The sequence below is a fragment of the Bombus huntii genome, chromosome 7, assembly GCF_024542735.1.
Source record: "Bombus huntii isolate Logan2020A chromosome 7, iyBomHunt1.1, whole genome shotgun sequence".
Taxonomy (NCBI): Eukaryota; Metazoa; Arthropoda; class Insecta; order Hymenoptera; family Apidae; genus Bombus; species Bombus huntii.
Window position 1 is genome coordinate 7,615,264 of NC_066244.1, and position 24,843 is coordinate 7,640,106.

At 36.7% G+C, this 24,843-nt stretch overlaps 4 protein-coding genes across 13 annotated transcripts; 2 read left to right on the plus strand and 2 right to left on the minus strand.

The window, feature by feature from the left end:
• The first annotated feature begins 37 nt into the window (after positions 1-37).
• Positions 38-5,811, plus strand: LOC126867723 (extracellular signal-regulated kinase 2). 2 transcript variants are annotated; one of them, XM_050622553.1, is made up of 12 exons: positions 38-926; positions 1,416-1,635; positions 1,736-1,866; positions 1,935-2,110; positions 2,176-2,315; positions 2,393-2,585; positions 2,652-2,792; positions 2,869-3,047; positions 3,133-3,267; positions 3,354-3,508; positions 3,619-3,645; positions 3,842-3,989. In XM_050622553.1, exons 1-11 carry the CDS (start codon positions 837-839, stop codon positions 3,643-3,645), a joined length of 1,587 nt encoding a protein of 528 aa, XP_050478510.1. In that variant the 5' UTR covers positions 38-836; the 3' UTR covers positions 3,842-3,989. The 2 variants fall into 2 exon arrangements, with proteins under 2 accessions (XP_050478510.1, XP_050478509.1); XM_050622552.1 differs by lacking the exon at positions 3,619-3,645 and having other exon boundaries at positions 3,842-5,811.
• A 1,221-nt stretch (positions 5,812-7,032) lies between these two features.
• Positions 7,033-16,968, minus strand: LOC126867728 (orexin/Hypocretin receptor type 1-like). Of its 6 annotated transcripts, XM_050622563.1 has the most exons (10): positions 16,358-16,968; positions 15,185-16,278; positions 13,534-13,872; positions 11,646-11,788; positions 10,930-11,102; positions 10,227-10,431; positions 9,937-10,040; positions 9,332-9,455; positions 8,879-9,048; positions 7,033-7,422 (listed from the first exon to the last, which is right to left on the minus strand). In XM_050622563.1, exons 2-10 carry the CDS (start codon positions 15,235-15,237, stop codon positions 7,060-7,062), a joined length of 1,674 nt encoding a protein of 557 aa, XP_050478520.1. In that variant the 5' UTR covers positions 15,238-16,278; positions 16,358-16,968; the 3' UTR covers positions 7,033-7,059. The 6 variants fall into 6 exon arrangements, with proteins under 6 accessions (XP_050478520.1, XP_050478522.1, XP_050478524.1 ...); XM_050622565.1 differs by having other exon boundaries at positions 15,425-16,965; XM_050622567.1 differs by having other exon boundaries at positions 13,534-13,744; positions 15,305-16,965.
• LOC126868123 (uncharacterized) lies at positions 16,946-24,253 on the minus strand. Its single transcript, XM_050623343.1, has 5 exons — positions 23,195-24,253; positions 18,416-18,603; positions 17,524-17,933; positions 17,094-17,189; positions 16,946-16,979 (listed from the first exon to the last, which is right to left on the minus strand). The coding sequence occupies exons 1-3, from the start codon at positions 23,260-23,262 to the stop codon at positions 17,641-17,643; spliced, it is 549 nt and encodes a 182-aa protein (XP_050479300.1). The 5' UTR covers positions 23,263-24,253; the 3' UTR covers positions 16,946-16,979; positions 17,094-17,189; positions 17,524-17,640.
• LOC126867727 (X-ray repair cross-complementing protein 6-like) lies at positions 19,403-23,165 on the plus strand. 4 transcript variants are annotated; one of them, XM_050622560.1, is made up of 10 exons: positions 19,403-19,419; positions 19,727-19,882; positions 20,059-20,230; positions 21,044-21,482; positions 21,593-21,689; positions 21,769-22,006; positions 22,093-22,254; positions 22,346-22,576; positions 22,653-22,840; positions 22,917-23,165. In XM_050622560.1, the coding sequence occupies exons 2-10, from the start codon at positions 19,739-19,741 to the stop codon at positions 23,025-23,027; spliced, it is 1,782 nt and encodes a 593-aa protein (XP_050478517.1). In that variant the 5' UTR covers positions 19,403-19,419; positions 19,727-19,738; the 3' UTR covers positions 23,028-23,165. The 4 variants fall into 4 exon arrangements, with proteins under 4 accessions (XP_050478517.1, XP_050478516.1, XP_050478515.1 ...); XM_050622559.1 differs by lacking the exon at positions 19,403-19,419 and adding an exon at positions 19,420-19,544; XM_050622558.1 differs by lacking the exon at positions 19,403-19,419 and adding an exon at positions 19,426-19,652.
• Positions 24,254-24,843: the final 590 nt, after the last annotated feature.

Here is a 24,843-nt window from a genome sequence, read left to right on the forward strand (position 1 = left end):
TTGGTTTCATGCAATATGAAACAAAGTACGAGAGTTTATTACTGTTATTAAGAAGAAAAGAATTTATCTTTAATATGACGCCGCAAGATTCCTGTATCGGCATTTAGGCAGATGATTTACTTCGTTTTCTGAAATAACACTTATTGAAACGCAATTCTTAGATTAGATTGTTACACGATAGCACGCTCTTATCTCAAGTTACATGATAAACTATTTGTAACCGTTTTCGGGACCAGTTTGTAGTTGAGATTGTGTAATACTTCAAACAATTATGCATTTTTATTTTTAAATTTGTGCATTTTCATTTTCGATCTATCGTAAGCATTATAAAAATTTCGTTAATTAATTGTACCTACATATGTACATATTATTTAGTTTTTCACTGTTAAAAAGAACTATTCTACTTATTGTAACTTTGAAGCATATAAATGTCAAACAAGACCCACAACATTGGCCACAGTTTGTATGAGACTTGAAGAAAAAAAATATACGTTTTGAAACGTAAAAATTAAACATTGAATTATTTTCTTTTCCTCTTGGCCTTACGGTCGTATACGTGCATCGAGCAAGTAGTCACGCGATATCGTTGGTAACCATGAGTAGCATTGAATATTGTCGTCATAGTAACTGGCATGAATTCTACAAACATAGCCACATTGATGTGTCAAAGCTCGAATGAAAAAACTGTTCAAGTAGAGCTTCCTTCCTGATGTGTAAAGATGTGAATTCGTTACGGTCCTTGAACGCCGTTTCCGTCTGAAAATTTTCGTACATCCTCAATCCTTCGGATCGACATATCAGTTTGTGAAGTTTTATCGTGTCCACCTTTAATCGCAATGTCGTCAAAAAATACCAGCGAGAAGGTTTTGGAGATCGATGCACACGTCAGCAAACATTATGACATCGTTCGACGTCTCGGCAAGGGGGTAATTTTTTTCGTTCATTTTGTTATTTTCACAAATTGTTTATTTCTCAAGAATTTAAAACTGTTACAGTACATCAGATATTCTGTACTTTTTTTTCTTATTCTACCGTTATTCTTTAAATATTTTTCAATTGTATAAAAAAAAGAGCAATTTTTTAAAAAGTCCATAAAAGATAATGTAAAACATGATTCTTTTTATGCGATAAAAAGAACAAATTTTTTTTATTAAAAAAAAACTGATGCACATATTCTAGCGTATATACGCACGTATATACAATTATTAAATAGCAGTTGTCGTGGTACGTCCATCGTGGAAAAGTATAATCGGAAGTAATCGATACTCGTGCCCCGTTAATAATCGTTATCATAAAAACGAATATCGAATCTAAGAATAACTATCATGCATGCTATTTCAAAACAAATCGTAATAAAATGTATCGAAAGATAAAAATATATACAATCAACCATTTTTTGACGAATTCCTCGATAGGCTTACGGCATCGTATGGAAGGCGATAGACAAGAAAAACAAGGAAACGGTAGCGGTGAAGAAGATCTTCGACGCCTTCAGAAACCAGACGGATGCGCAGCGCACATTCCGTGAGATAATGTTCCTACTATCGTTCGCCAATCACGACAACATCATACGACTGATCGGTCTTCACAAGGCGAACAACGATCGGGACATTTATCTCGTGTTCGAGTACATGGGTGAGTTTTACCCGGTCCGAAGAAGAATTCGAACGAAGGTCACGTGCCGCGGCGATTCTCAGACTTTTGGCCTGAAACCCGTTTCGGCCCGTTTCCCCAGAAACCGATCTCCACAACGTGATTAAGAAGGGCAAGATCCTGAAGGACCTCCACAAGGTGTTCATCATGTATCAGCTGTTTAAGGCGATCAAATACATTCATTCGGGGAACGTGATACACAGAGACTTGAAGGTGAGATGGTCTACGCGAATTGATTCTCCTTCCCATCGGAATGACTGCCACGTTTATATTTGTTCCAGCCATCAAACGTTCTACTAAATGCTCACTGTCACTGCAAAATCGCTGATTTTGGATTGGCACGATCGGTCACTCAAATAGGGGAAGGAGATGGTGAAACCGCCAGTGATCCAACACTTACAGATTACGTGGCAACTCGCTGGTACCGGGCACCGGAGATACTCGTTGCTTCAAAAAGGTATTTTATTGCTTCGTACAAATATATACGTTCACATAAATTCGCTGGCTGTCGACGTAATATAGGTACACGAAGGGTATCGATATGTGGTCGTTGGGATGTATTCTTGGCGAAATGCTTCTTGGAAAACCATTGTTTCCTGGTTCATCGACGATAAATCAGGTGGAGAGAATAATGGCCACTCTCCCGCCACCTACCAGGGAAGGTAATCCTCTTCGACACCTTCGCAAGGTCAGAATTGGAAGAAAGGGAATGACCGATTTGTCTTGGTGACTTCTTTAGATCTGGTTTCGGTCAGCGCCGGATACGGTACTAATTTGTTAGAGAAGACACCAAACGCACCAAGACGTTCATTGAAGGATTTACTACCAGAGGTGCCGGAAAAGGCATTGGATCTCATTAGCAATCTGATAGTCTTCAATCCAAATCACAGACTGACAGCCGTGGAGGCTTTGGAGCACCCTTATGTGGCCGAGTACATTGATTTTTTAACAAAAGATAAGAAATGAATCTTTCGTTACGGATGTTGTTTTTTGTACAGTTTTCATAGAAGAAGCAACGAACCAGAAAGAGGCTCGAACGTGGTACCGCTACTTAGGGACGATGTACAGCTCTCTGTCGACGAATACAGGAATAAGCTTTATTCGATGATGGATGAAAAACATCGCAAACATAAGAATATGTGGGTTGATAAATTTTCATGTGGCAAACGATTGTTATTATAGCCTAAAATTGACACGTTAATTAACTGAGAACAGGTCTAAGTCCAGAATCAGACGATTATCGGAGCACATCAGGAAGGAAACAGTTAGTAGTAGTAGTAACCCAGTCATTGGTCAAGGTGACGCGACTGTTCGTAAAAATCTTACACACTCGTATCAAGATTTACGTAAGGAGAGAGGTAGGAGCGACACGTACGAGCCTTCCTATTTAGAAGGTAATAAAATTGATAGTTTATTTTATAAGAAATAAGATAGATTAACGAAAATAAGTGAGATAAACTTATTATATGTTGTACTCAGCGCGTACGCAACTACCAAGTAGAAAGGCAACACGGCATTCGCAAATTGATAGTGGTGAAAGAATTACGAAAACGAGATCGATATGTGTGTCTGTCGAGTCGCAGACGCAAAACACAAAGAATGTTCGACCAACTGGTAAGAATAAACATCGTGGTTTTAATAAGCCAGTGTCGTGGATGTGCTAATAAATCTAATTCTTTTTTCGCTTTAATATCCGCCAGCTAAAAGCGTAGCAACCCAATACACACACAATTTTGTAAATGGTAGTTTGAATAACTTGACTCCAAGCACGACCAAAAGTTGCTTATATCTCAATCAACAACACCGACAATTATCCAAATCTCAGCGTTCTATACAATCGGACCAACCAATGGTGGTAAGAAAATAAACTGAACTATTTCTTTAACTATTACTTTCGACCTCCTTGTCCTCTATAACGCCTCGCGTTTCTCGCTAAAAAGTAAACCGACGATTCTGTCGTTACAGGCTACGTGTCGCGTGGGATTCATTTAGGTACTGTAATCACTTATACGTGTCACAACTCATGCTTCTTGCACAGAAATGACGTAGCTCTTTTTTTCTATTCAAGACTGAATCGAACGACTCTTCTCACACGCAATTTATTTATACAACGACGTTTTCTCCGTAGGAATTTTACAGTATAATTTCACAAATCTAATTTGTGTCGATGCAAATTCGACAATTTCAGTGTGCACCTGGAAGAAGACCAAATCAAATAGTAACTGGTAACCGTGACAAACTGCGAAGAAATTGCAAACAGATTCGTACGACGAGCCGACCCACGTCAGATGTGAATTGGCGGGAAGAAGATCGGCAGAAGACTACGTTCGATCACGACAATCTTAAGACCCTTCAGACGAAATACTTCGCGAGAACGCCCGATAACGCGACTTCTTATTACCTTAGATCCAGCAGCAGTAATAACAAGAATGCCAGTAGCTCCGAATCTTTGTACAATTCGTGTTATCCCACCGTGAAGAATCTAGCTATCCGAAACTATCTGAATCAAACGGTACCATTACGAGTGGAAGAGCAATCCCCGTCGCGCCCCTGTCGAACAAAAACCAATACGGATTATCGGATCCTTCGAAGTAACGCTAACAATATCGAGAAACTGCATCAGTCTACTAATTATCTTACGAGTGGTAACAATCGATCGAGGAACGCGGCTCCGAATGGATGCCACGTCGTAGGGACACAGTTGAAACATGTCGCCGATGGAAGTACGAATAATGAAAAGAAGAAGAACTCGCCTTTTTTAGATAATTATAGCCAAAGTCACGGTATAATAACCGCATCTATGTACAAAGATCTACGAAATGGGACTATAAGATGGTAAAATATTGCCGGTAGCAGCTTCCGAAAAAAAGAACACTCGTAATTCGCCAATATTTATAGCAGATATTTTTGTATAATCCCCCCCCCCCCTCGTAAATAGTTTTTTTGAATATTTTTTTCGATCTAGCTAAATCGAAGTAAAATTTATCCATACTTGGAATCATATCAAAGACTTGTGAATTTTTTCACGAAATAACGAATAAAATAAATATCAAAGAAAAGAGTTAAACGCAAGAAATTGAAAATGAAAGTTGGTACTGAAGCGTTCTTCTTTTCAGAAGCTACAATCCCTGTATAGGCAAATTAACGTTCCTACGTAAATTTTTACGAGAAGCTAATGAAAACATAAAAGTAAAACAACCTATCTCACAATCGATAATTTGAGTTCCTACGAGAACAAACTGCCGGAGCCTCGATACAAACGAAGCCATCATAAATGCAATCATAAATAGCAAAGAAATAATCATCTTGAGGCAAACGATACTTTAAGTTCTTAGGTAAGAAGAATCTTGCGATATATGATCATTTTATAGTTCTAAGATAAAAAAATCGGATGAACGTATCCAATTTATTCAATTCGAAATATTAATTCAACGTAAAATTGCATTTAATAATAAAAGGAGTGAGTACAGTCACCCTCTAGAGATTTTATGATTCTCGAGTTGGAATTTAAAGAATAATCAAGAATTTATTATTGAACAAATATATAAGTACGTAATACATAAAGCCAATTGTTGGGGCCAAAATGGTGTAGTGATATCATTTTTCATGATATCAGCACTTGCCCCCTGCGAAAGGTGAGCATACTATCCTTTCTTCTTCGCGTCCAACGTTTATTCCTCGACAATGTAGCGTGTAAATTCCTTTGTAATATACTTTTTTGTGATACTTTTATGCGGCTATGTGATAATGTCCAATTCGTATGTATTACCTGTCGTGGAATAAATTTTTATTAAAGCAATGTGACTCGTTCGCTTTTCTACCGGTATTCTGATCAAAAGCATCGCGAAAAGATTGCCTCGTGTCTCAATCAGAGCGTTCTTTTGCGTCGAAGTACGAGACGACTTCGTATTTTCATTTTTCATCTCGCGAAGCAATTCTAGTTCTCGTTGCCGGTGTCACGTTGTTTCCTCTTTCGAACGACGAAGGTATTACTAATAGAAATGTTATTCCCCCTTCTTTATCCCAGATTTACCAGGACACGAATCGAATCTGTTCATGACAAATGTATGACAAAAATTGACTATGTCTGTCTTTCGTTACTTGTATCGTCGTTTGTCGCGCTAGGCCTTAGGGGAAAATAAATATTTGTACAAGAAATTTCAAAATATTGTTTTCAAGTATACTATACATGATTTATTACAAAACGTGGGCGGATATTCATACCGTAAGCATCAACATATACGTACATACACGCACCCTTTATCACATCAACATCCCTATCTTTATTCGATCAAACCTCACGTCCAACACTTCGAGAATTTCCGTGAGTAGGAGAGAAATTCCTTGTCTCGACTATTTATGTCATCCCTTATTTAATCCCTCGAAATGTTTGAACGAAATGCGTCGAAATTACATCTGTGGAATACACATGTTAAATCGGAATAAATTACAGAAGGTTACCCAGAATTTGATGCCCCGATAGAATCTAACCTAGATCAATAGACAATCTAACCTAACCGAAATATAATTCGTTCAATTTCGAGATTTCTTATCGGAAAAAATTCCAAAATTTCTTACAGATATCTCGCGAGCCATTGGCTTTCATCTTTAAACAGTGTCATATTTTCGTGCCTATTTTTAAAGAGGTCAATTCAACTCGAATTTAATTGAGCCGGATAATAACGTCAACGTCAGCCCATATAACGAACGTGTTTGCTCAACGTACACAAATATTTGCAAACCGTTTATGTTCATTCACTCTCGTTATAGTTGCGGCCCTGTTATGCATAACCTTTTTACCATCCTTCCTACAGAAGATTGTTTCAGTCAAAGTTGAACGAGTGTGAACGACAAGCAATAAATTACGCGGAAAATACGATTACTTGTCACTGTTTCAACATTTTCCCTCGAGAGCCCAGCCCTATTTGTCTCCTCCACTCAGTCTCAATTAACGAACTTACCCTTTTGCTTGGTTCCCCGTTAACTACTGTATGTACTCTTTTCTCGTTTATTATTTGTCGCAATGCTCGGTAGATGGAATGCAGATCGTGGTAGAAAAGTTTTCGTTTTAGGAAATCAAACCTTAAGTCACTTTTGTGCCCTAAGCCTTTAATCTTATCACCCCGTGAAAAGATATTAAAGATCATTGACCGCTTTATCTTACTTCGTATCAACAATATAAATATTGGTCGTTAATGAAAGCTACAATGAACTCGAGTCCGAAAATCACTAAATCGATCAGGGAATATTCTATAGAGAGATATCGTAATTGACACCGCATCTCTTCTGTCCATCTTCATGTATACACATCAAATATTTTTACGTAACGACACCGAAATTCTACACGTCTATAAGAAATTAATCAATACTAATCGGTCCTTAAAATGAAATCATTTATTTCTATGTTCAATGTTGTTCGTCCGTGGTGATGAATATATTTATCTGAGGTTGACAGGCTTCGTTCTTCTTGTAGCAGGTCTCTTGAGTTTTGTTTACCTGGACTTGTTCCATCCCCATTTGCGGCCTTCCCCGAAGACTCCGTAACATGTAACAACGTCGATGAGGACTGTGTCTGCTAAGGTAGCTGTCGTATCCGCTGCTAGTTGTGGCCGTTCGTCGGAGGGCCAAAACTGCGTGATGGCCGTTAATCGGTAGCCCACATCTGCATCCAGGTAACATCCTCCGCTTGCGAAGCAATCCGCGTCTTATCGTGCTACTAGCACTACACCCTGCACACATGTCATCGATCACGGCGGTTCCTTGAGCACTCTGAAACAGGACGTCAGAACCACTGGAGGTATAGGACGTCAAACATCTCTTACAGTTATTATTGCTTCCACCTTTAGACTATCCTTTTGTTTGCGCGTCGCGAACTTTTTCATCGATATTCTATGATACCAGCACAGAGATTCTGAGGGATTTGTCATGGATAAAATGAGATGATATTTATATTGAAAAATATTAAACGTTTTTTCGTGGATCAACCATAGAAATAAAATTCGAGAATTCTGATAATAAACAGGAATAATATCAAAGATATGTGTTATGCAACGAGATATTGTTGGCGAAATATTGCGTTTATGAGCTTGTATCCTGTATAATAGAAAGTTAGAAAATTCACTCAAATAACTCTGTTATGGACATTACGCGGTTGCCTGCAGAGTTAGTATCAAACTCTCCGCGAACCTACGACAGTAATCCGATATAGCAAACACGAATAAAATCGAAATCTAATTTCGTATAAGTATTATTTAGTGTTTTTTAAAACAGATATATTATTAGTGAAATATTCGTCTCTGCAATAACTATATAGAAAACAATAATATTATGCGATTTAGTCAGAGTTTCCGATATCGAACTATGTATATCGGATTGATGTTTGTTTTCTTAATAAAGAATACGACTTCACTAGCGTTCCTTGCATGGAAGCCGGCCAATTCGATTCTCATAAATAGCGTGGATAAATGCTTATGTAGGATATGTCACGCGTCAACTATAATCTCGCGGGCTTACGTAAAGAATTCATATTGGAGTTTGGTGAAATTGGGATAATCACGGTCCCACGCGCCTTCGAAAATTGCTACTCACGTTGCTTTGTATTTATAAATTCCAATCGCAGATAGAGAAAAAAGAGAATTCCATTTATCTTTCAAAGACTACTACGACAACAGTAATAGGTTCGCTGTATCCTATTGCGAATCTTTTTACGCTCACGTCGTGCGACGAATTATAATTGTAGCCTGTGTCATAAAATATCAAAGGACTTTTGGGATCGTCAATCTCCGAATAAATTTTGCGACGATTCAGTATCTAATCCGCACGCGTTTTTATTGCTGCAACTGTACGGCAAAAGGCTAAGAATACAACATAAGAAAAAACGCACTCGAAAATGATTTTGATTTTTAATTTCCCCGGACTATCAACCATAGGTCCGCGTTATAGATTGTTACAAATAATATCGAATTATATATCCTCCTGTAAGTGGCGTCCTTTAAACTTAAAATGATCAATATGGTTGAATGAATTTTTCTCTTGAAAGAACAAAGTTGATTTTGCGATCGTGTAAGGGATAAGACAAAGGAAAGGATAAAGCAGGCAAAGAGAATCGCTTTGGTATATTGGAAAAATTCTCTTGCCACTTCCGTGTCGACGATATCAAAAGGGCTTCTTTAAATTGTTAAACCCGTAGATATTCGACACAAAGGCGAACACTACTGATACTTACCCTGTGACGGAGTTTCCGACGAGTGAACCCATGGGTTCCACAGCAAAGAATCTCCGATATACTCCGCCGAAAATTACGAGTCATAACACAGTATACGACAGGATTCAATGCGCTATTCGCGTGTCCCAGAAACAGGCAATAGGAAAGAGCATCTCTCGCTGTCTTTCCCCCTATGGAACAATTTCGAGGCTTTAGATACATGTCGTCAAAGTTTGGCGGTTATTGGGAATGAGTGAGAAAGTAACGAGTAATTGGATAGAAAGCTGGAAGCTCATTAAAGTTAGCAACGATCGACTGTTATCTATTATTTCTCCCATCGTTAAAAGAGACACGAGTGATAGTATCGTATTATTGACAAGCTCGTGGACGTTTTATACGTTTCGGTAATGCTAGACTATTCAATTTAAAGGTGTATGACGATTGCTGAGCTTTCATCAATGAACGATCACTCACCAACTGCGCCCAGATCTATCAGTAGCATTAAGACGTTATATGGTAACCAACACAGAGCAAAGAACACCGCCAAAAGAAGCAATATCCAAGCAATTCGCCTTCTCTCACGTACCAGCCTGAAACTCTGCGAACAGAATGCAGTTGTACTCGGTCGTAAACGCGGCTAGATTTAGATCAACATCGATTCATCATCTAATCATCGACGAGAAGAGTACAAAGGTGGTACAGACAACCGTTTCGACAGACCAAACAAAGTGCAAATGAAATTTTATAGCGTCAGAATGAGAAATTTAGATGCGTGAAAATCATATGCATAGTGATAAAACTAACTATAATGGAATATTATAATCTCGAGTCGAAAATTTCGTCGAATTCTGGTTATCTCTATATTACATTACCAACGAATGGGCTTTTTAACGAAGCAAAGTTAGATACGAGAGTGCCATATTATCGATCGACCGGATATAATCGAATTAAGTGCGTGCAAAGTCTGTGTCAGCGTTGCTATAATGCCGCTTCTGTGTGTCGTTAGATGATTTGCTCCTAAACGACAAATTCATGGTCATAAAATTAGGTATTATCGCCTACGTGATTTTCGAACTAACCTGTTGCGAACTGGCGCTTCCTTCGACGCTATCACAGTCGAAAGGTGGTTTTCGGGCGCACAGTGTTCGACCCATCATGGAGTAAGATAGTATTACGACGAAACCTGAGGAATAAAAACAACCAAACAAAGGAAAACCATAAAGGTTGAAGAAAGTAAGCGTGGGCAAAGTGATTGCTGCCTTTTCAGAGCGATAATAAGACCATTTTGTCTTTCCCTTTCTAAGTGGAAAGGGGAATGGGATGGAAATGTATGTTCAGGCTAAGTTCGTTATTAATCATGTGGTCTTACCTGGAATCGCATAAACCAGCACAAAGCACACAGCACCGAAAAGAGGCGCCTGAATGCCCAGAGGCTTAAAATCTTCGGAACAAATGTAGAAAACAGGTGGTAGATGAGAGACACGAGAGGTATTCTGTGAAAAATTCCTCGTCATTGTCCAGGATCCGTGGAAAGATATGTTACTAAGTTCCATACTCGGACTGTGGAGGGTCATCTGGAAAGAAGATCGGGCACCATTCATCTGTTAAACTGTTTTTGGAAACGGAAATCTTCTGGATAAGATTTATTCACACCGAAGCTCCTTTTGCTCCGGAAGAACTTCTTTCAGTTTTTTACCGAGAACCTTTTTTAATACGCAAAGCGTAGCTTATTCTTAGTCGATTCTTGGAAATAATCTCTGCAAAGGTAGTAATCAGAAACAACTGTGTTCAAAGAAGAAAATGAACGGCTGTTGGATTCGATCGAAAAATCGTTCTTTCGAAGTAAGATCGTAAAATATAATTTGTTCATAGAATAACAAGAGATGACAAACATTGGCAATAGAAATACCTGAGAGCAGTTATTAGTTCACTTAATTTCAATAACCATAGTAAAAATTAATATTCACAGTTTTAGCAAATAAATACAAAATTTTCCGAGCCATTTTTTATCGTTGGAATATTTACGAGTAATTCTTATCGGATATTAGATTATTGTTAGATGTAATACTAACCGCCCTGAGAACAGGAGCAAAGATGATTAGAGCGACCAACCAAAGAGCCACGATTACGAGAACCGTGCTTCTTCGATTAAACACTCGTCGAAATGCCATAGGACTCCTTATCGCCAAGTATCTGTCGATGCTCATCGCGCTGATGGTAAAAACCGAAGCAGCGACTGCAACACCTACGAGATAGAGTCGTCATCATCGTTTTCAATCACCATCGGCGACCGCAATAGACTCGGTCGCTTCTAATAAGACACTTAGTCTTTGTTCGGTCGGACAGAATCTCGGTTGAACGTGGGCGAGAAGGTCGCGACGGATAGAGAAAGAAATTAAAACTGTATCCACCAAGGGGTGGCATATCGCTCGAGAAAACATTGGACCCCAGCAAATGTGAATATACGTATGCATTGCACTAACACGCGCACAAACCATAAAATCTTTTACGTATGAACCAGTGTAGGCCGAAGTATGCTTAGGGAGATGCGTTCTATCGCGACAATTTGTGGCTATAGTATCTTTTCAGGCTTGGTTTGCACCTTTTTGTGCAATCTTGCATTAGTGCGAGAAAACAAGTTGGAACAAAGTATATCTCCAAAAATATCACACCATATGATGTTCGTGGAAAAACATTTCGTTGATTTAAGCGAGCGACGATAGCGAGATTCGAATTAAAATATGTAAAGCAAAACGCGATCGTAGTATAGACAGATCGTTGAAATTACCCTGAAGGTAAGAGGAAAGTTTGCACATTATTTCGCCGTGGATCCATACTATAGAGATTGCTTGACTGACAGCCACAGGCATGCAAATAGTAGTCACCAAAAGGTCAGCCACTGACAAGTTGACCACGAAATAATTAGTCACGCTGAAAATAAAGAAAAAATGTTCTGAATGTTAAATCTTGTCCATCTAAAATCCATCATTGGTTGAACGCCATATAAGCGAAATTGACATTGTCAATCTTAAGACCATTATAAAACTCGATGGTTCAATGAAACGTACGAATCACTTTCATTAACTTTCGAGTTTTCCGTAAACACAATAAGCTTTTCGAATTCTACGGAACACTGGCTTATCGCCATTCTTCGTCTACTCGTCATCGCGATCTATGACGAATCTCGAGCAAAAAATAAATAATTCTCAACGTAACTGCTCGCATACCGAACGTCCGACCACCTGGAGAGTTTCTAGTAACGTGTACCCTTCGCTTATTGTTATCCTTGAAAGACGTAAGCATTATTGGTTAATATCAAAATTCGTATCCACGTTCACCGGCAACCTAATCCCTGCTTTTGATAACGAAGAGAGAGAGCAATAATTTTTGTTTCACAAATAAACCGAGATATCCATGACGTTCGTTCACGCATCGTGAGTGCGAAACGATCGCTTATTTGCACGACGCTTGGCCGCTGTCGGAAGTAAGCACACATGCCTACGTGTTTCTTCGTCTACGCGCTCAAGAATGTTCAAGGTACATTCTACCGGCTATCGCGACTATTAACGCGATGCAGACGAACTCTCGATTCGATATACTTGCCAAAACCCCGTGTCCAGCGAAATATTTTATTAATTCATCGTTCGCAAACCGCAACCTCCCGTAACACGTAACCCTTTCATATCGGAGTTGACATATATCTATTAGAGAATTCAATTTACATTCAATTGTTTGTCAACGCGATGCATGCATATTACCTGTTTACATTCTCACGACGCATCTACACGCTATTGGTATTCATTACGTGTCCGATCTGCATCTTCGATCATACATCCGTAGTTTATGAATAATCTGTGTATTATTTAATTAATTGTACACAATTGTGCACAGACGTATAAAGACGTCGCAGCTAATCGCTACCTGTCTTTCGTGAAAAATCCGCAGAAAGACAGATAGCTATTGGTTGAGATACGTCTCTGCGAACAATTGGATGTCAATGTAGACTTAGCTTCCCTCTTGAAGACGTTCGCGTCTTGTTCCTTTCAGAGGAACTGGGTCAAGAAGATGTGTTTATATTAAATAATGGAGAATGACGATCTAACGTTTCTTCTGGGAACTTCTCTTACTTTTAGAGGTAATTCAATAGCTGTCGAAAGATTAAAAAAAATAACAGCACGTTGCATCTACCTTTGTGTTTAAAGACTAATTTGCTTGACCCTATAACGAGCCTCGGCCGAAATTATAATTAACTCGATCAAAGTTGACCCTGTTGTCTCGAAAGCAATATCCTAATTGTAGATCGACAAGGTGACGAGGTAGCAACCTCTCTAATCAACAGTCTATTATTTCAGGCTATTTCGATCGAGTCGTCGTTGCTTAATTTAGTCAAATCTTCCTTCATTCGACTTCGATAGCGTTTCACAATGATCCTGGCAAAGTTTAAATTACTTCGGAGTTACTCACTGTAACACACACTTTTCTCAAAGGGGTTTTGAATTGCACGGCGCTTAATTTGTATCCAGTTTGAATTTGTTCTAAATATACTGTTTGCAATGTCTATGCATAAACAATTAATGTTGAACCAAGCTAACAAGGAAATAAACGATTAAATAAATGTTTCTGATCGAATGTAAAGCAAACAAATCTTTTACGAATAAAAAACCATATATACGTACCTACGCATGTAGTGGTATTTGAAAACGACCGCAATCACGAGAACGTTGGCCGTTATTGCGAGTGCCATCACAGGAATATAGAGGATGATCAACAAGTAATTAGTTTCGCTGTGAAACTTGTCGTAAAAGTACCAAAGTATATCCCCGGTGATGTCCATTCCGAAGCTTTCGTTCGAAGACACCATCGTCCCATTGTACGAGCTATTAAACTCTGGTGAAGATATCCTCGAGTCGTTGTATACATTCGTCGACATGATTTCCTCGTTTTTATAATCCAATATCAAGCTCTCTCGTATGATCTTGTGCGTGCAATGGAACGCGAGCGAAAGTGATTTCTGGCTTCAATGGGCATAGAGAATATCAACAACCATTTACCTCGGACAGAGAAAACTGTCACGATCAATCGTGTAATTATAATTTGAGGATCTGTTTCAACTCGGCATATGTTCGTGTTACGGCTAGATCTCGATCGCGTAATCTGAATTACGCGATTACAAGGGGAACTGTATCTGTTACACAAATAATTAACGAGGAAATTTGTTGTACGAGAACCGCCTGCGACTATAGCTCATCCCCTGCCCTCGTTTCTGTTATTTCGTTATTCCGTTTGATCGCTTATTCGATCCATCGATTCTTGCTTCGTCAGAGCAATGCGTTTCGGTGATACTTGTGTATTTTGACGAATTTAGAATCGAAACTTCTACGTCGTGGATATATTTCGCGGCAAGTCGAAAAGGATCGATCCGTCTGTCGCATGTAGAACAATCGCGGGAGACGCATGCGAGATTTCGCGGATATTTAAAAAGTTAATTTAAGTACGTTTATGCTGTCAATTTACGACGAGAAGACAGGGTGCGCGAGTGAACGCGACACGAACCAACGTATCATTATCTTTGCCATTTTTCTCAAAAGTATACCTGTCGATCAATCACATAATGGTATGAGAGGATTGTTAACGTCAATTTCGTTATCTATCTAACTGTGAAAATACAACGAGGCTGTCAACGTTCTCAATTATCAAATAGCTTCTGGTCAATTTATTCTCCTCGCGAAGTCTAGATTCGAGAGAATGGACTATACATAACCGAATAATTTGATCGTAGGATGAATTCCAAGTTGAGAATAAGTGCGTGAAATGTAGCTCTTTGTTTTCTCATTTCCATTGAGTCTTTCTTTTTTTTCGTAGGAATCAAGCTGTCATTAACAGGATTGCCCTGTATAGTGATCGCACGTTTTTCTATAAATATATCCTGTGTAATATATACCTATACGCGTCTGAGATATACGAGCAATTTCGTATTCGTAATTCAACTAACGACGACGTGAGGATAAGGGTAAATAAATTTCAGGGAAGTAATCGCGATACAGAATGGCTGTATTTTATAAATATTTCTGAATGTTATATATGCAAATGAAAAGCGGGATGCGATGATCGAGGGTGGTATTTTTGTGCATGTGATAAAACCCGTATCGACTAATTTATATACAAAACGCGACACGAAGCGTGCTAAAGATTGAAAATTGCACTAAATTTTCCCGAAATAAAACAAGTTAAATAACTGCATTCGGATATTTATAAATCTCGTCGTTTGTACAAATAGCCATGGCGCGAGTATTTACCGAAAGAAGTATACGTATGAATAATTCTTACACGTTACGAGACGTCCACTTAAACCGGCAAAAGGTTTGCATTGAGCGAGACATTGAGTGTATCTGTTTAAATTACACGTATACTTTACAAAATTCCACCATGTTCGCTTTAAATATTTACTTTTTCAAATGCAAGTAAATGCAGCTTTGCAGAGTCACTTGCTTATACGTATCAGATAGACTATCCTTTTTAACATTTTCTAATCAACGATATTCCGCGAATTCTATCAATTGTTTTTACCATCCATTATAATTAATGGGCGAGAAGATTAAACCACAACCATTAGCGGGCCGTAAACTTTTTATCTCCACTATTCTTAACCCTTATGTTCCGAATTCCTTCCTCGGTTAACTCTTAACTCGTTTATACGTCGGTTTTATCGTTCCGTATCTATTTTCGACGAAGCGCACAATCGAAACTTACGATCGAACTACCTTCTACCCGGCGAGAATAATACACGACATAAGTTTCGGAAGCGGGACCACGGTAAACTGAAAGGAAGAATCGCAGCTCCCGCCGGAGTTCTTGAAAGCGTTACAGACGTGAACACCACTCGCGCACGAGTTCCTTTAAACGCGCCTGCGTTACGTTCATCTTCTCTCATCCTCTTCGTATCCTCTGCTTCCTGTGTACCTTGTTATTCTCCACCTATGGGATCTGAAAAAATGTCGATCCGACTTGATCCCTCAATCCATAACACTTGACAGACGAGTTTCGTCGTTATCGTGTGGTGACGTTATCGTCCATCGAGGAAGGCTGTTAAAAAGCGTTGCAAAAGTTTCTTCCTCCGTTACTTCCGTTCCCCGAACAATTATTCTTTTTCTAACTTTTTTTACATACCATTTATTCGAGTACGTTCGTTTCGAGACAAATATAGGGTTTCGGCAGAGACTTTATCCCATACTACAAAAAGTATCGTTGAATTTTTTTCTATCCATTTTTTACTCATTTCCAGTCAACTTCCAAATTGACATTTATCGTGTTCTATCAATCGAATGGAAAATTTAACTTGCCGTCGCGATAAACGAGTTGGTCTTCCTTTGACCGAGTTGTACAGAGTTTCACCTCGAACGAATAAATTTATCTCTTAAACTCTGTTTAAGAAGAGATAGTTATGATAAAATTATTGTCAAGTTAAAGCCAAAAGGTATTTTTAAGAACGACGATGCTAACCTAGAACATCTTTTTTATTTGATCTATGCGGTAATAAAAGGAGATATTATTTTTATCTATCTGTTATAGAATTTATAAAACTCAGCCGTTTTTTATTCTTGTAAATGACAGAATTAATTTATTAAAATGATACGATGACCCTCAACAGGTTACAAATTATCACAAATCGTTTAAAATTTGCATCTGATACACTTTTCATCTTGAGCCACTGATTCCTAACCTCCATGGAAGAAGGATACGAACTATTGAACTATTGAACGATCGAACGGTTGACTCAACGTCGAATATATCGATGGGAGGCTTGTTTCGACATTGTTAAGCAACCAGTGAATTTACTCACAAAAGATGAGGCAAATTTCACGTGTATTCCGTTACGGCAAACCGATCGCCTCTATTGACATTTAGTGTCATTTGAGATCAATAGATAGATAGCGCACGAAATTAATGTTCCTTTCTTATGTTCCCTATTTCATGCTTGTTTTTCTACCACCATTTTATTTATGCTACATGCATGTATTTTATGCTTCTCTCGCTTCTTTGACGGGCGATAAGAGTATCGTAGAGACATCCGCGGCACATTTCGAGTAAGGATGTTGAAATAGATCGTCACTCCTGAGAATATCTGTAAGAATGGAAATCGAAATCATTCGCTGAAGTACTCCCACTGCTCCGCTCTCTTTCAAGGCAATTTACATGTATTAATCCACGAACTGCAAGTCTGTTCGCCAAAACTTACCGAAAGTAAAAGAGGAAAATCGACACTTATAATGCCAGCAATAGCTACAATACGAACTTTCCGCTATTGGAAATACGCCGCTGCCTCGGCGCTTTCCTGTAATTATACGCACGTTAGAAAAATCAATATAAGGCACCAAAAGTAGATAAAATGAACGGAAGATGAGTATCGCCTCGTTAAGAGCGTATAACCTGTGACAACAAAGTAGAAGCGCGCTATTAATTTGATGTAATTAATTATTCGAGAGAAGAAAGAGATGCTATAGGACTGGATAAAAACTACAAGAATGAAGAAAGGTCGCGAGGTTGTGTTGCTATGTTATTGGACTAAAAATGTCTGCAACTCTCGTTTGTTATAGTTGCTCGAAGAGAATACAGCGTTTCTGCTTTGAGTTGAAATATTCAAACGATTTCGCTAGAATTCAGCTTACCTGCAGAAACACGCGTTTCATAGAAACGGAAGAGTACGGAGAGAAAATAAGCTGACTGACACGATTCGCCTAAACAAATAGCCAGTTATATAGGTGTACATATATCTCGACAAAACTTTACTTCTCACGAGAATGTACAGGATTCGCTGTCATATGACACATAGTGATAATCAATATAAGCTTCCACGCGCAATCAGTCACTAGCATTAATTCCCTGATCTTCCAGTAAACCGATAATTTGTGCACTTTCAATGAATAAATCCTTGATAACAAGTTGAAAGACATAGCCATGATCCAAAGCAATAATTGAATCGCATATACAGAATTTAACATTTCGGTCGCATTCGCGAGAGAGCAATGAAGCCACCATATTTGTCGGAGGTCGAACTGTTCGATCGATCGATCGGTCGGTTACTATTAACTTGTCATCTGCTAACAGTGGAAAAAATGAATGAAAATAATTATTCGATCTCCTCTTTCCTCGAACATAAAGAAGGGGTACGATCAAAATTTGTGTAAACAAATCATTCATGTCGCTCGAGACAGTATTGACTTGTCGATAGAGATCTGAATTTTTCCTGTTATTAGGACAATGATTGGAATTGCGTATCTACCAGCGAAATCTTCGATTTCATAGCGAACATGTGTCCTAGATATTGCTGCCTGCAGCAAGATCTGTACGGAAGAGCAAGCGTGCAGATTCGAAAAAAAAAACAAACGTCGATGATGATAATCAAAATATCCCGTATAAAACATAATAAAATATGGATTTCGTAGAGTGCCAAGATTCTTAGCCACACACCACGAACGAGGGAAAATAGATTAAAGCAAACGGATCGACTGCAGCTGATATATAAAATGCTCGCAAATAAATAAACGACTAAAGTTTAACATTGCATGTTTAAGAAAGAAATGAGAAAAATAAAATTACCTTTAGAAAATGGCACCATATTGCAGAGATGACGAAACCTTTCCTCAATAAGAAACAAAATGCAAACGAATATTAGAATTTGCGTATTGACAGAAGTATCCATGACGAAATATATTATCCCACGAAACACTGGCAGTCTGAGTCCAATTCTATAAAAAGGAAATATTGCTCGATAAAACTTTACTATGTATATCTATGTATATTGCTTTGCATTCGCATTTCGGCAGCTGCATCGTTCGTGTTAGAGATTTATCTCGAATACGTTAACGCGATTTGATTCCTCGACAATTTTCATCGTGTCCAGTATAAATGCCTCTAGTTTATCGTCTAACTTAGACGATAAATATCCAAAACGTTTATATTCTTATGAATTAAACGTTTATACAGGGTGGTTGGTAACTGGTGGTACAAGCGGAAAAGGGGTAATTCTACGCAAAAAAAGAAGTCGAAAATATAGAATAAAAATTAAAAAATTTTTTTTTTTTTTTTTTTTTAATTTTTCCATCGAGACAACGATCTACAGTGAGATCCGTTATAACAAGACGTGATAAAGTGCACGCGTACCGAGCGAAAATTCAAAGTCGATTTTCTCGAAAACAAAGCCTCAAACGAAAAATTTCTATTCTATATTTTCGACTTCTTTTTTCGCGTAGAATCGCCCCCTTTCCGCTTGTACTACCAGTTACCAACCACCCTGTATAAGAAACATCCGACTTGCACGCGAGCTGGTTTTTGCTTGAACTCCTATACCGTGAGGAAAAAAAAGAACTTTTACTTACTTTATCGTATTCTATATTTTATTTTTTATTTCATACAAAACTTTGATTTTAACAGTAACTGTTTGTAGATTTTAATTCAAACAGTACTATCTTAAAACGATAACGTTGCATGTGACACTAAAACGATAATATGGTAATTCTCAGAAGGAATCTCCCGTATCGATAGAAGCAAATATAGAGTTAAAGGTGAATTTTCACTAAGATTCTTCATTGCATGTTACAATCAGTGTGAAAAATTCTGAGTTCTTAAATATTTACTTCAAATCAAATATACTTCACATTTCAATTACTGCTTAAATTACTCACAAATAGGAAGTATCCTTTGCTTTCATTGATTTTAAGAGTAATTAAGAATGGTATTGTACAATAAAGATTTTTGGAGTAATTAAGAATAGCATTGTACAATAAAGATTTTTGGAGTAATTAACAGTAGCATCGTACAATGAAGATTTTTGGAGTAATTAGGAGTGTTATCGTATAATAATAATTTTAGGAGTAATTAACAATGGAATCGTGCAGTGATGATGACATAGAAAATGATCTTGAAGACCTCTATGGTGTTAGAGATGGTACACTTTTTGTGATTGATGCGACACTTTCAATGTTTAAAAATGATCCAGATAATCCATATTTTTTACAATGTATTAAGGTATTACATGTTTTATAATAATGTATTATATTAATACTTTTAATTTCTATTATAGTATTTGAATATATGTTGTTTTTAAGAAATGTTATACAATATAGTTAATATTAAGTTATGATTCATATATTCAAATAACAATTTGAACATTAATTTATTTTGTTATGTCTTTTTTAATTCAGCAATACAAAGAGATTCTCAAGCAAAAATTGGTATGGGACAGACAAGATTGGATAGGTTTAGTTTTGTTTGGAACTGAAATATGGGACAAGGATCCTGAAACCAAACATATATTGACTCTTCAGAAATTAGGTCTACCTTCAATAGAGAGCATGAAAGAAGTAATGAAAATAGGTAATCAATATTCTGCATATATATTACTATAAGTAAAGTAAATTACTATACTTACTATAAGGAAAGTAAAAGTGCAATGACAAAGGCAATATACAAAAATAGAACAATCAAAATACAATAATAGGTATAAATACATCCGGAGAATAGGAATAAGCAAATTCCTAAGCAAAGGAGGTAGAAGTCAAAAGTTAATAACACAAGCAAGGTGTGGAAATTTGAAAAATTAGGATAGGTACTGGGAAAAAGAGGTAGGGACACTGTGTGATTTGTGTGTGGGTACAACACTTAACAAGATTGGAAGATGTAGTGAGCTGAAGACAGAATAAAAGTATTGTAGAAAGGCTTAAGAAACTGTAAAAAGAAAGTAGAGAAAGTGACAGAGTATAAGCGGACCAAAGAGAGTTTTAGAGAGCAAGAAAGGGTGCAATAAGTATGATAATTATTAATCAAAGTAAGTCAGAATATGAATGGGAGAGAGCAAGAGTGAATGATTCAAAGTCTGTAGATAAGATACTTCTATAAATATAGGTATTTGTAAATCAAGTTCAATTCTTAGTTATAAAGTTTAATAAACATATATATTACATATTACTACAAGTAACAAAAAACTAAAGTAATTTCAAAGCAATTTTTGTTACTGAGGGTAAAAGCTATGTATTAAGTTTAGAGGAAAGATATCTTTCGTAGTATTAGATAGGAAAGAGGCAAAATTTTTACAGAAAAAGTTAATAGATGAGAATACAGTTTTTACTATTCTGGTGCTCAAATTTTTTAAATCATTTTTTTGTATCTTTTGTTATATCTTATACGTAGATGAAGGAAACAAGTGGAAGTACTATAGGGATATTGCTTCCTCTACGGCTTATCCACTATATGATGTACTTTGGCATGCAGCACAAGCATTCTCTGCTATACGCGTAACTATGCCAATGAGAAGAGTAATTATTTTTACGTCTTGCGATAATCCTCCATGCGATGATAATGAAAAACATAGAATAAGAGTACAAGCAACGAGTTATAGTGACATAGATCTTCAGTTATTAGTTGTTGGTTTGGGTGAAAATTGGAATCATGATTTATTCTATAAAGATTTGGAAATGCAATTTGGAAAAATCGATGCAGATGATTACAACAGAATATCTTTGAAAGATATAGTGGAACAAGTAAAATTGCCATCTAGAAATATGGCGAAGCTACCTTTGAGACTTGGAGAAAATGTGGTTATAGATGTATCCCTTCGCAGTCTTTCTGTGTAAGAAATAAAGTTTTATTTACTTCTGTTATTATACTAGTTTCATTCTTTCAATTGATCCAAATTTTAATGAAGGTTGTGACAAATTCAAAAACCCACTTTATTTTCAGCAAAACATCATATTTGAAAGAAGAAAATATAAGTAAAGAAAGCAATATTCCTTTGAGTTCACATACATATCATATAGTGGATGAAAATGATGATATAGTATGTATTATAATAATTTGTTACTGATATATATGATTATGATTTGATAATTTTCAATGTTCTATTGTTTGTATTATAGGAAGAAGTAGAGAATGAAGAAAGTCAACAAGCATCGTTACCTATTTTAGATATAGATATTCAAAAATATCAAACATTTGGTGATGAGAGAATAAATTTTACACCAGAAGAAGTAAGATGCTTATGTACAACACGAGAAATAGGCATTGATATAATTTATATAAAACACATTTCTTATCATCCTCTATATCATGTTGAAACACCATACTTTGTCATACCAGGCAAAAGTTATCGTAAAGGTACTTTCAATTATCTATTCTCTATTTCTTAAAAACTTGTATATATTTGAATATCTACTAAAATTATTTTACATTCTTCATCCTAGATAACAAATTACTATTTGGTGCGTTACTCAATAAATGTGAAGCCAAAAATTTAATGATAATATGTGCCGTTACAATCAGAAAAAATTTTGGTACAAGCCTATATACTATGATACCAAATGTAAAAATTGGGGGATTTTATTTGTATAAAATACCATTTAAAGGTTTGTCTCTTAAAATATTTTAATATCTAAATAAGAAAGAAAAAGAAAAAGTACTTGAGAAACATTTGACATTTAATTTTAATTATTCTAGAAAATGTGCAAAACATTAGTGAATATTTCCCAGAATATATATTTGATGATAATGAAAACAAACCTCCAATTGTTCCAAATGGAGTTGAATTACTAGAACAAATTATAAAAAAATTAAGTATCGAATATAATCCAAAATTGTTTTCAAATCCTGAAGTACAAGATCAACATCAAATTATAGAAGCCCTAGCTTTGGATTTGGAAAAACCTGAGCCTCTACCTGACGATACACGTAAGTCATATTATTAAGAATACACATATTATAATTTGTACAACATTTTATAACATAATTTAAAATTTTATCTTAGTTCCAAACACTGACAAGATGTATAAACTGGTAAATGATTTATTAGACGAATATGATAAAGTATTTATGAAAAAGACAGACGATATAAGTGATGATCCACCAGAGACAAAACATAAAAAAAGTAACAAAGTAACGAAACCAAGTGATTTTTCAGAGAATAAAATTCAAGAATATTTGAGAACAGGACAGGTACATTAATGGATGCAGATCAAGTTTAAATAATATTTAAATACAATTCGTAATACATTTATTTTCTTCTTAACAGATAGCAACTTTTACTGTGCCACAATTAAAGCATATGTTAGAGACATTGGGATTAAAATTATCTGGTAAAAAAGATGAATTGATAAATAGGATTGAAAAACATTTTGAATGAAATGTTACAAACTTTCAAGAGAAAATGTGAAAATTTATTTATGAATTATATTTATATTCGTTATAAAATTTTATCAAAACAACTACTACAAAGATTGCTTTAATTAATAAAATCATAATATATTTCACATAAAATAGAGATCTTTTTATTCAAGGAAAATAACTTACTTTTGAACCAGAAGAACGCTTGATATACCCAGTTTATATATAAAAACCAACCATACGGGTTTATCCATTTAACTTGGAACTCGCGCTCGTGAAGCGTAAGAATGGAACAATTTAACATATATGCTTACTACCGCAATTAAGTGTCGCTCGCCATCTATGAGCTGTTGCTAGGAGTATAATTAGGCGAGTACAAAAGGCAGTTTAGTTGTCGTGAAGGATTTGACGTTACAATAAGTAAAAGACGATCGCTGAAAAAACAAGCCCTGCGTTTTCGCCCAACGATTTCATATTCCTATGCACTCCTGAAGCTTTTAGCAAATAACCGCACATTCTTCTTCCCACATGTATCTTGGATTATATTTACCAAAAATCTACTTACAATGTAATTTCTTTTTATTGAGAATTGCCAAAGTTATTAGCGAGTTACAATGAACTTATGCACATTCTTACAAATATTTTTTTCTATTTCGTTCGATAATTTTCATTTTTAACGTATTAAACATGTTCTTCTACGTCGTACTTTAAAATTTGTTAACGATTACTTTCCATGAATACAGCGAATGTAAGAATAATGAACAAGGAAGGTAATTGAGATACAAGACATCTCACAAAATTCATATTTAGACAGGTCAGCTTAAAATAATAGAAATTAATTTAATCCTCGTATTGCAATGCTTGAGTCTGAGCGCCAAGGATGTGGAGACATCTGGGTGTCATCCTGTCCGCGGTGTGTGGCCTGGTCTCTGATGTGAATTGACGTTACAACCATGTAGTTGTCACGTAAAATTGATACTTGGATTGTAAGAGAAAAGAAGGCTGAGTCGTAACCCAACTATTAATTTTCTTTTATCGAACTTTACTATAAATTTAGCACTTACAATAATAGAATGACACTGAACTGGAGAAAGGGGTTGTACAACATTATTGTACAATAGGTCGCAACTTGTGTCTGATTAATGGGGCTTGTTTTTATCTTCTTGTTTAAATGTGTGCTTCTGCAGATTATGTCTAGGTTAATTGGCTTTTCTGGTATTGGCTTTTATGTCCGTGTTACGACCGTTCGCGGAGAGACGCGGTCGTTAAGAAAACGCGTCAGCGAGAGGCGTAAATTCTCGCTACGATTCGGTTAATCGGCGCCGCGAAATAGTCGTTCTCCTGTTTCGGTTAAGATAACAGAGGTGGTTAAATGAATGTAACACAGTATAGTAAGTTATATATCACCGTTTATTCTAACAACTTGTAAAGAAGACAGTTACGCTGGTGCGTATGTACGAGATGAGTGAGTGACTGATCTACGGGTGTATTCCCGGTCAAAGGATGTTGACTGTTCGACGGATGGAAAATCAGTGCTGTTCGGAGACGATGCTGTGGCGGAGGAAAGCTAAGGATGGGTGTGTCTAGTACACGGGACCATCGGATTTGTTGGTGACGATTTTGGCTAAGAGAGTGAGGGAAATAGGCTTCGTTGTTAATTGGTTAAATGAAGGTTGGTGGACTAGGAAGGGTCTTGGCCGCCCTCGATAGAAAGTGGTTAGTAGGAGGAAAGTTGCATCGTACGTTAGGAAAACTAACTTTCCCTTGTCAAGCCGTAGTAGACAATGGTCTTTAGAAATGCTTCGGAAACAGATGTTTGTTCGGTTTGAAGGACC